General features: G+C 37.7%; 1 protein-coding gene across 20 annotated transcripts in view; it reads right to left on the reverse strand.

The window, feature by feature from the left end:
- Positions 1 to 12,563, reverse strand: part of LOC122806573 (regulating synaptic membrane exocytosis protein 1-like) — a 3,343,889-nt gene that overhangs the window by 1,807,395 nt on the left and 1,523,931 nt on the right. For all 20 annotated transcript variants that reach the window (XM_044077123.1, XM_044077214.1, XM_044077165.1 and 17 more), the window contains one exon: positions 7,191 to 7,531. In XM_044077123.1, coding sequence (XP_043933058.1) covers positions 7,191 to 7,531 — 341 coding nt within the window. The remainder of the gene's footprint in view (positions 1 to 7,190; positions 7,532 to 12,563) is intronic.

Genomic DNA, 12,563 nt, shown 5'->3' on the forward strand with positions numbered 1-12,563 from the left:
GGTGCAGGTGGGCTTGCCCTCTTGCAAAAAAGTGTTTTCAGTGTTTGTTTTTTTTTATGGATTTACACGAACGTACGTTTTCATTAAAATGCACTTTCATGTAAATGCATTTGTGGATTTATGTTTCGTTAAAACGTAAATTCGATGAAAGACAGTAGATGTGGGGATAGTGAATCATGAATGTCAATGGATTAGCAAGGAGGAAGTAAGGATGGCTATGAAGAGGATGAAGAATGGATAGACTGTTGGTCCAGATGACATACCTGTGGAAGCATGGAGGTGTTTAGGTGAAATGGCAGTGGAGTTTCTAACCAGATTGTTTAATGAAATCTTGGAAAGTGAGAGGATGCCTGAGGAATGGAGAAAAAGTGTTTTGGTACCGATTTTTAATAATAAGAGTGATGTACAGAACTGTAATAACTACAGAGGCATTAAATTTATCAGTCACAGCATGAAGTTATGGGAAAGAGTAGTGGAAGCTAGGTTAAGAAGGGACGTGATGATTAGTGATCAGCAGTATGGTTTCATGCCGGGAAAGAGCACTACAGATGTGATGTTTGCTCTGAGAGTGTTGATGAAGAAGTACAGAGAAGGTCAGAAGGAGTTGCATTGTGTTTTTGTAGACTTAGAGAAAGCATATGACAGGGTGCCTAGAGAGGAGTTGTGGTATTGTATGAGGAAGTCGGGAGTGTCAGAGAAGTATGTAAGAGTAATACAGGATATGTACGAGGGTAGTGTGACAGCGATGAGGTCTTCGGTGGGAGTGACGGATGCGTTTAAGGTGGAGGTGGGATTACATCAAGGATCAGCCCTGAGCCCTTTCTTATTTGCAGTGGTGATGGACAGGTTGACAGACGAGATTAGACAGGAGTCCCCGTAGACTATGACGTTTGCAGATGATATTGTGATCTATAGTGAGAGTAGGGAACAGGTGGAGGAGACCCTGGAGAGATGGAGATATGCTCTAGAGAGAAGAGGAATTAAGGTCAGCAGGACTAAGACAGAATATATGTGTGTGAATGACAGGGAGGATAGAGGAACGGTGAGGATGCAAAGAGTAGAGGTGGCGAAGGTGGATGAGTTTAAATACTTGGGATCAATAGTTCAGAGCAATGGTGAGTGTGGAAGAGAGATGAAGAAGAGAGTACAGGCAAGATGGAGTGGGTGGAGAAGAGTGTCAGGAGTGATTTGTGACAGACGAGTACCAGTAAGAGTGAAAGGGAAGGTCTTGAAGAGGGTAGTGAGACCAGCTATGTTATATGGTTTGGAGACAGTGGCATTGACAAAATGGCAGGAGTTAGAGCTGGATGTGGCAGTTAAAGATGTTATGATTTGCACTGGGTGTGACGAGGGTGGACAGGATTAGGAATTAGTATATTAGAGGGACAGCCCAGGTTGGAAGGTTTGGAGACAAAGCCAGAGAGGCAAGATTACGTTGGTTTGGACATGTGCTGAGGAGGGATGCTGAGTATATTGGGAAAAAGATGTTAAGGATGAAGCTACCAGGCAAGAGGAAAAGAGGAAGGTCTAAGATAAGGTTTATGGATGTGGTGAGACAGGACATGCAGGTGGTTGGTGTGACAGAGCAAGATGCAGAGGACAGGAAGAAATGGAAACAGGTGATCTGCTGTGGCGATCCCTAACGGGAGCAGCCGAAAGAAGATGATGATGATATAGATACACACACATACACACACACACACACACACACACACACACACACACACACACACACACACACACACACACACAGATACTTGGTTAGTAACACATTCTTTCTTAATATTCAACTAATATAGGAGATGCTTATTTAAAGCTGCAGGCAAAAATAACTTGCTTAAGTGAGGTTTATATAAGTTCCATGTAGACCTTCATATTCTTTCAAGTGACCCTTCTCATTGCTAGTTTTAGGGTCACCATTAGGTATACAGAGTTAGATTGAGGAATACATCTTTTAGGGTTAGGGTTAATTTTTACTATGATGGTTAGAGTTTTGGGGTAAAAGTTAATTCTTTAGGTTTAGGATTAGGATTATAGTTTTAAGGTTAGGCACAGTGGTGCAGTGAATAGTTCTGTTGCCTCATAACAATAGGCTTCCCAGTTCAGCTTTTGGCTGGGCTTCCTTATGTGTGTAGTCTGGATGTTCACATAGAGTTTGTCTGAGTTTTCTCTGGGTTCCCCAGCTTCCAGCCACATCCCAAAGACATGTAGTATGTGGACTGGCACCTCTAAATTTTCCATAGGTTTATGTTTTGTATGCATGCAATATGGAAGAAAGGCACGCAAGCTACTCCTATTCCCTACTTACCTAGTAAACCCTTTGGGTGGCAGTAGCTGTTCATGGAGTGAGATGCAATGTAATAGCAATGGCTGAAGAAAGTGGTAGGATTGGGATATTGTTTTAGGGTCTAGGTTAGAGTTTTAGGGTGAGGGGTTTTGGTTTATGCGAATTTGTTACTTAGATTACACTTTCTAGCAGTAGCATAATACTGAAAATCACCATCTTTTTTACTTACAGGATGTGGGCATAACTGCGACTGACCACGTTCTTATGGACAACTTCACAACTGTCTGTGATAAGTTAGTATTTTTCTACTACTTTCTCCTCTGGACCATGGCAGAGACATCTTTAGTGTAAGATGTATGGGGAAGTATGCAAAGAGGACATAAGGCTGCCTAGGTATGGTGTGATCCCACTCACTGTCCCACTCAACTGCCAATGAGCATTACATATTCACATGCCTCTTTACTACTGTCATTGGTCTCAAGGAATGTCAGTCAAAGACGGCTAGTCCTTGGCTGTAATCACTGTCCATTCATCCCTTGGCAGGGGAGCTTGCAAAGTGCTGCTCCACACTATCCCTTCAGCTGCTTTCTCAGCGATTACATTCACTGATCTCCCGGGCTATTTTTACATACACCAGTGTTCAGCATAAAACAGTCATTCAGTTGCGTCTTTTCTTCTGTTTGCCTAATAATTATCAATAACCACAGTCTCAATGAATTATAAAGCAGAAAAGTATGAATTCTGCCTTGTCTTTTCCTTTGTTTTTCCTAAGCAACTGCAAATGGCCATCATCTCAACATAGCAGAAATGTATTATACGCCAACAAAATATCCGACAGTTTAGAATCAAAAGGGTATCTAGTTATGCAATGTGTTTAAATTATCTTTTTACTTTTTTGTAGAATACTTCAAACATAGAAATATGTTGGTATAGCTTTGATATATGGAAAGGTTCTTCTTCTTCCCGATAGGAATTAATTTTAGTGACTTCGGGCAGAAGTTAAAATCTTTGCTAAATGTGCTAAGAAAGAGGAAAGTCCAGTGAGTGTTGCATTTATTTAAGTTAAGAAACTATCTTCTGCTGAAAGTGTTGGATGTTTAAAATCATCAGTTCAGTAAGCATTTTTTTCACTGAATCTGTTATTTTAAAGTTTGAAGGAGCTTATTCTGACTTTCCTGAATTCCCTGCAACTATCCTATGAGGGTCACTGATGTACCTGTGCCAAAACTGCATTGCCTCTGGTCGCTGCATTACCTTCTGAGAACATTTTGCAAAGGCATACTGTAGAGTCATACAGATTTATGCACATTATAGTCAGACAGTATTCTGGAACTTGTCCACACCTTTGAAAACCCAGCAATGTTTTTGGGGAGAAGACCAAAGATATATGAGCACATTTCTAACTGAGCTTTTCTTATTCACTGAAATTTAATCTCTGACATAATGTGCCATTGTTTTTTATCTGGCGATTATCAGATATCAACCTAATATTGCATTGTTTTTTAATAGCAGATGGCTACTCAGCAAATTCACTGCTATGAACTGAGAAGTCAACCCTTTTAGTGATTAAGAACCATTAGTTTTATTCCCAGTCAAGGGATCTGGCAGCAGTAAAAAATGTTCATCTTCAAGGCTATGAATAGATGTCTCTTTTAACGTTCACAGCACTGACATTCCTGCTGTTGAAATACAATTGTAAGTGTAAACACTGACGTCTAGTGGCCAGCCTGAATTCCATCAGCTTCTGTTTCCTTTAATAATGTAGAAAAAGCAAAGTTTAGGGAGTGTGGCTTCTTCTTTCTGCACATAATTTATTACAAGCAGCTTTGAACAAAAAGAAGAAAAAATCTGGAACAACTCTGTGTGTGTGTGTGTGTGTGTGTGTGTGTGTGTGTGTGTGTGTGTGTGTATATATATATATATATATATATATATATACATATATATATATATATATATATATATATATATATATATATATATATATATATATATATATATAAAAATATAAAATGAACACAAGTACACACACACACACACACTCACTCAATTTCAAAAGGTGATACATTGAGATATTGTGATTTCCGTGTAATCTACAAAACTCACTGAAGGTAACTCAACTGTTTCATATATATTTGCAGCTGCCAGGTTTGTTTGCTGTTCACCACACTGGTGATGGGGCATAAGAATGTTTCAACAAAGAGAATGAAATCTGGGGTATTACAAAACAATGCATAAACTGTGGTAGAAACAGCAGCATGAAGCAGTTAAATCTGTGCACTGTAAGAAGTCACTCAGAGACAGCAAAATATACTGTTGCTTCTACAATACAGTTCCTTTAAGAATTTCACTGGATAGCCTGAAAAAAGTACCCTGCTCTGATCTACAAAGTATTAACTGTAATGACATTTTCCACAGAGAAATTCTTCCTCAGTTATTATTACTACAAATACTAAGAAACTGACATATAAATTCTCATTACTATACTTGTTCTATTAAGCATTCACTGCAACGAGTTCTTAAGAAAAATTATTGATGCATAAAATAAAGGACAGCACAATTAACTGTTAGCTAGCGCCTCTTTAATTTCCAAATACATTCTATAATTTACCATACAGCTGCCTGGTGCCATTTGTCAACAATAGCAATAGTTTCCTTTCTGTAAACTGTAGTTGCCATTATACTATTTAGAAGTGGGGACATCACCCCCCTTAGTCCACGTTTTATTCTTGAAGAGTAATTTAATAAGTAAGGCAGTGGTCATTTGGGGCTGCTGGCCCCACTTGCAAACAGTATGATAAACTATGAGACTGCTGTGGTGCACACTGCCTCTCTACTTCTTACATGCATTTATTAAACACTACACATTAAATGGACTGACTAGATTTCTAATGTTTTAGGATGTGGTAACAGCAGGGTATGTACTCCAATGTCAGTTCCCAGAATTGAGCATGTGGTAAGAAAAAGTTGAAGAGTGTGTATTAGGGGGCCAGGTTATGTTAAAATGTTATTTATACCATAATCATGAAATGCAGAATATTTCTACAGAGGGAATTACTATTATATTTTTGTACAAGTATGCCACTGACATTTTCAAAAATTTTAAAACAAGTTATTCTTTCAGAATATAAAAGCAATTTGGCACATTTCGTACTTTTTCAGTAACACAAAATCAAAAATGACAAGAAATAACTGAAATTTAACTTTAAATTACATAATTACACCTAAAAAAGTATTCAACAGAGTTCATGTCTATTTATCAGATTTGTTATATTTAATTTTTAGCATTGGTTTATTAATAAATGATTTAACTAATTGTTAATAATTTATTTAATACATATTTATTAATGTGGGTCCTCCTCTGAGCACATTTCAGGTTCTCACAAAAAGTATTGCTTTATCACCCCTACCTGTGCTTTTACACTTGAGCACAAGATTAAATGATATGACCAATATTTCATTTTTGCTGGATACAATTCATGTCCTTTGCTCCAGCACAAACAGATGCTTTCTGTAACTGTACTTCAGTTTCCTGTGTGCTGTAACAGTTCTATTCCATCCAAGCAGTCTGCACAGCAACACAAGTAAGATCAATGAATTTCCACAGAGTGTATCTGCTCTTAACCTGAATAGAACCTGATATCTCACCCCAATCTATGACTGCTCAACTAACTTTTATGAGATAACAAACCATTACAATAAATGTTGACTTGGTCTGACTCATGTTTAAGTATTTTGTGACTTCTCCTGACACTTGCTAAGCAAAGACCAATGCTGCAAAGTGCAAAAAATGCAGAATATCTTTCTACAGTTCTGGTTATAGCTGCCATTTCTGAAATTTGCTATCAATGACCAAAAGCATGGGCAATTAAATGTGTGCTGCTCTCAGAGAGTTATTTCCAAATGTAGTAATTTTTCTGAATATGTTTTCTTTTGCGCTTGTTCTCCATCAGCTATCATGTTCTGCGGAGTCATCAGTCGGTCAAATGCAGGGATATATTCACCGTAATTAACCCAAGTTAAACTGACCGTTTAAGTGCCACATGCTGTCCACAGAAGCAGATATTACAAAGCCAGACCCTTCAGATCACCCTGACTGCAATACTAAGTGAAGCCTAATAAGTTCTTCTGGTCGCCAGTGTGGCAGGATCTGCAGGTTCCAATCACCTTATAGTGGATGTACTGGTACTGATTGATCTCTTTCAATTTTCTGGACCAACTACTTCAGCACACAAGCTGCTTATTAGGGAATGTGAATATTTGTCAATGGATTGTGCTTCAAAAGAAAGCAGCACAATGACATTATCACCGAAAGACACTTTCAATGAAAGGGAGTTGTTGCCCTGTCTCAACTGTTGTGCTACCATGGAGTTGGTATATATATATATATATATATATATATATATATATATATATATATATATATATGTGTGTTAGGGGGTGTGGGGAGACATGAAGGGTGCATGGAGGCTTGCCCCCATGAAAAAAAAAGCTTCAAGTCATGTTCATGAATCTGAACGTCAAAGAGTAATCCTTCAATGAATAGTCAGGAATCTGTTAATTGATCTCTCTCTCTCTCTGTGTCACACAGTTACCATAAATCTAGCCATAAAAACAGAGGTTGCACATCTTGAAAATACTACAGTCACAGTAATACAACCCATACTAGAAAATAATTATGTCAAGTTTCATTCTTTTAATTCCCTTTACTTGCTTTTCTAATTACTGCAGAAGTTATTCATAAATAGCATGAGATACTTTTATTCCTCCACCAAGTATGTATATGTGTATATGAGTGACAGAGAATTGTTGCCATTTATTAATGAGGATTTATGTTATTTCAGTTAAATTATTTCATTTAGTTAAGCTCGTAAAACAAAAGCTAGAATAATATACGCATTACCTGTCCCTTGGAGGTTCACTCCTCGACCTGGATGAATTCTGTTTTTGTTCCAAGCTCACAGGTTGTTGCACCAGTTCTGACCCCTTGCTTCTGTCAGACTGAACAGAAGATAAGGAAGAGTCCTTGGACATTGCTGCTGTACTAAGGGGAGTTTGGGACCGTGACCGTTCTTGAAGTCTAGCCTTCTTTTCTCTAGGTGCATCTGAGCTACCACAGGTAGCCGTGTCACTTAATGCTCCATCCTGAATGGATGGCTGCTGAGTCCCACTTCCAAAAAACCACGCTCCTGATTTTGTAAGGATTTCTTGTTGTTTTCGACACAAGTTGCATACCCACATAACCTAAATGAAGAGAAGAAACAATAGATCTACTTTCAAGTAATACTCCAAAGTAATGACCATTAACTTTTTGTGAAGTTTTACTGCAATGTATGTCCAAAAAGTCCATATACAGAACTCGAATATCAGATGATACAACTATTTTGAAATTATTTTTTCTGTTAATGCGAATAATACATACTGCAGGTAATGTGTGGAATGGAATAGACCTCTGATCTCTCATGCATTCCCTGTGCTACTCTAGTGATATGAAATCTGTCCAATAAGGGCAGCCCTGAAGCTAACACTGATGGCTTTTGGCCCAATCTCAGTTGTCAGAATTGATGGCAAAAGTGCTTGGATTCAAAAAGAAGGGACTGCCAATGCTAGTAAGTTTCCAACTCATTCCAGTCCAGTAAGAGTTACATTTGTAAATGATGGGCCATCAAAGTTCCTGTGCAAAGGCATTCATGGGAAATCTTACACTGGCCTGGAATCCTGGTGCAGGGTGGATGGCTGTAAACTTTTGATGTGTCACAAGTTTTGCCTCCACCAACTTCCTGTAGCTCAAATTCATGACCAGTGTAGAGGGGTACACCTCAGCGTCAAAAGTGTGGACATTGAGGATTCTGTACTTACTCAGACCTCATCATCTGACACTGACTTCACTAGTGATGTAGCTAAAACCAAAACAGGCAAAAACACCTCCTGACAAATATTTTGACGAGATCCCATGGAGGTGAGCTGAAGAAACAGCCACATGAATTGCCACCATCATAAAATGTGTGTACTTGATAGGGGCAGCACTACTGAAAGGATGACCTCAGACATTTGAAAAGAGTATTAGTTCCCTTCTGAGACTTTTTCTTAATTCACTGAGCCAATTTCTGTGTGGGTGACGTCAAATGCCCAGTCATCAAGTCAGAAAGTGTTGGCAATGAAGGGCCTGATGCTGGGAGTAAATATGCTGACTCTAAACCTGATTGGCAAGGCCTGTAGTTACAAATGGTAATGAAGCCTCTCCTTCCTGAGCTACAACTGTAGCTGAATTAAACGCTCAGCAAGTGCAGAATCAACAGTGAAGCCCATCAATCTGTGATTAAAAGGAGCAGGCCAATACCCAAACACCAACAAGAATAATCTAAAACACCTCAAAGCAGAGCGAGAGCTGAAAAATGGTAGTTTCTGTTACAAAGTTTTGATGTACTGTTTTTTGGATAAAAAGCTTGATTCTGTAAACTACCATAGTCTTAAGCCAAATGTTCTTAGAATGCAAGTCAGTTATTTAGATGAAATAATTACAAATGACACAGAGTAGAACTTAGGAAAGTTTGAAGTAAGTGCATAGTTATGACATACGAAGCAAAGGGCACATACAAGGTAAAATCATTCAGTGTTTTATCAAAGTAGTAGGTAACAAACCCCAACAACTTTAAAAGGGTGCACTGTAAAACGTGTTCCGTAAGCATTGTAAATGGTAACCATGAATTAATTATCAGATTTAAACAAGTTGCTAAAATTGAATATATTTCTCTTGTATAATTAGTCAAGATGAGTGAGGAGCCTTGATCCTGGTATATATCTGTTGTTAAACAAAAAAGGGAGGCACAGAAACCTGTCTAATTATTTTGTGCTTAAATGCTGCTGTGAGACTTTTAAATCAGGACATGACATCACTGAGTGCATATTTCAGATAAGTAACAATAAGTATCTCACTATAACTGTTCCTTTTAAATTCTAAATATAGTAATTTAAATCACAGCTTTTTTATGTATGTGTGTGGTATGGAACATGCTGTCATTCACACATCTGCACTTTTAAATAATGACCTAGTTTTCTAAGGCACCTTTTTAGCATTCATAATCGGTTGAGTGCAGTGAGGACTGTACACCAGAATAACAAAACTGAGTAGTAATGAAACTTCTCTGTCTTAAATGCACGAGTATTAAGAAAACATCACTTATCTTGCATATAAATTGTCAAATGTCCCATGCTGGAAAAGGGTTATCCTACTTGCTGAAAATAACAGTTTTACATTTCATGGGCTTCACAGATGTACAGACAATGCAATTTATTAGCTCTTTATAGCTTTCCTTTCTGAAGAAATCTGAGGAAATATTTTATGAAGTTTGTTTACAGTCAATATTTAAATGAACATAAGAAATTGCTGAGTAGGGGACGTGGTCAATATGGCAGGCAGCTAGAAGCTTAACATTTTGTTCTGTGTCTTTTCAGTTATTCTGACAGGAATATTTTGTTACAGTTTGAAGAATTTATTTAGAGAATTAATTTTGTTTATTATAAACTAGTTCTACATTAATGTCCAGAGGAACAATCACGTTTTTGTGAGTTTTCTAAGCTTTATTCCTGTCAGACGTTTTTCAGACAGATTCAGTCATGAGCCACTCTAAACCTTCTTCTCAGGAAAGTCTGATGAAAAAGGAATTACAATCTAATATAAGTATCCAAGAACTTTCAGTTAAAATCGACAAGCTGGAGAGTAAAATGGATAATATAAATTAAGACTGTAAGAAGCAACTAGATTTATTAAATGAACAATCAGTAAATAATCTAGATGGAAAGCTGACTGAAAATGCAAACCATGTTGAATTCATCCTAAAACAAAACACTCTACTATGGGAAAAGACAGAAAAATCTGGAAAGTAGATCTAGGAACAATAATATAAGAATATGCTCTGCACCAGAGAAGGACGGAGACAGCATGATACAATTCCTAAATAACTGTTACCAAACTGAATCTCTTTCAGCATAGAGAGAGCTCATAGGTCTCTCTCAAATTCTTCTTCAAAAATAACTCATTCATCCCTAGATCTATTATTGTTAAATTCTTTTCAACTCAGGGCAAAGACTTGGTATTAAAGATAGCCTGGTCAAACTCTCTAATAAGAATGAAAGGAAACAACATTAGATTTGACAATGAATATGCTTCATCAGTGATTTATAAAAGAAGAGCTTGCATTCCTTTAATTAAGAGCTTAAAGAAGTCAAACATCAACATTTCCCTGCAAGAATCAACATATTTCTTTCTGATGGGCAAAAGACCTTTAATACACTTTAATACAATGGACGAAGCCTTGGGCTTTACATAGAGAAATAAACTTTTGGATAAATCTGAAGAAATGGACTGGTCCTTAACTATCTTAAAGAGACAAGCTACCAAAAATGGATGGACAACTAAGGATAAAAACTGCAAAAAGTTTAAAGAAAAGTGATAAATCAGTATTTTTTTTTGTTTATGTTGTTTTGAAACACTGCGTTATTCTTTGCAATGCACAAATTATTTATTTGAATATACTCTATGATAATAATAATAGTTATTTATTTTCTTGAATTCTATATGTTTAGCTTGAATATTTTCAAGGTGTAATTTAAGAGCTAAAATACTCACCTTACAGCTCTAGGAAGCCCTAGGAAACCTTGTTGATTGCAATAACCCCGCTCCATTCACCCTCGCTTCACTCGGGCTCACTTCACTCCCCTCCTTGCCCCTATTTCCACCCGCCCCACTACCTCAACATTTATAGTAAAATAGCCACTCCCCCACTTACTACATCCAATCAGCTTTCATCTAGGTTATTTCACCACACCCCCTTTCCTCTATCTACATTCTACTAGCACCTATCAGCTTTTATCTGGCATTCTCCCATCCCCTACCAGTATAGTTACCTCTGCCCTTTCTTCTACAATTCCTTAATGCAACAGCTGCTACCCCTCCTGCTGGTCCCATACCTCCTTACCTTGTATGAAAACTAGTTTCTCATAGGAATTCAAATCCCAAAGAGCCATACTATCACCCCAGCTGTAAATCTTCCCACCTTCAACCGTACATATAATACCAGGTCCTGCTCAACGTCTTGTTCACTCTATCAACACACCTACCCCTGGCACATTAGCCCTAGTTCCAGACACAACTACAAATTTATAAATACATTCCTGAAGCTTATCACTAAGTACAAACCTAGCCTAATACTTGGTGGTGATATTCACCCCAACCCTGGCCCATCCACTTCTGATATATACACTCCCTCTACTAGCAACCTAAGCTACAATCCTACAATCAATAGACCAACTAACTCTCTCCTAGTCTGTCATCTCAATATTGGAAGCATTAATAACAAGGTACATGAACTGCATGCATTCCTGGCTGTCCACTTCCCTGAGATTCTCTATCTGAAACCTGGTTAAAACCTAACACTACAGACAAGGAAGTGTTACCACCTGGGTATAACATCCACTTAGTCAAATGTGACCATAGATGTAACATCCACCACAGATTAAGAACTCTGAAATTCTTGCAACTAGATTGCAACTAAACAAATGTAAATGCATTAATATCATCTGCATGTATATTCTCCCAGGTAACAATATAACTACACTTGAATACATCCTGCACTGGCTATCATGTCATTACCCCCAAGAAACCCTACTACTCAGGGATTTTAACATAGATTGGAGCACCTGTTCCTCAGAATCCCCATCAACCCATATTAACCTGCATGCTTTTAATCAAATTATATCCACCCCTACCAGACTAGGTAAACCCAACCAAAAAGAAAGCATACTCAATTGGGTACTCATAAATAGTCACCCCCAGCTGTACACTGCTGGTACCCTCCCCAGCAAGCTAAGCAATCACCTTCTAACTTATATAGTTAAGCACAAAGCCATTAATCCCCAACAACCCTTATTCAGAAAAGTTAGAAACAAAAAAGACTTTGACCCTGCCAAATTCCAACAAGAACTTGATTCATGTAACTGGTCTGTTCTAAAACACCTCCCCTTAGAGGAGGCAGTTGCATACTTTAATGACAAATTTCTTGAGATCCTAGATTTGCATGCACCTGCTCGTTCAAAGAGAACAAAAGCAAAATCTGCACCATGGCTTTCTAAAAAGTCTAGACTCAAAATTACCCATAGAAACAAATTATGGGCTTTACATAATTCTACTAAAGAACCACAAGATCAAATTAAATATATGCAATCTAGGAACAAAACCAAAAAATCCATTTTACAAGACAAAAAACAATACTACTGC

This window comes from Protopterus annectens, chromosome 1.part1, assembly GCF_019279795.1.
Source record: "Protopterus annectens isolate FY-2018-M chromosome 1.part1, PAN1.0, whole genome shotgun sequence".
NCBI classification, from domain to species: Eukaryota; Metazoa; Chordata; order Ceratodontiformes; family Protopteridae; genus Protopterus; species Protopterus annectens.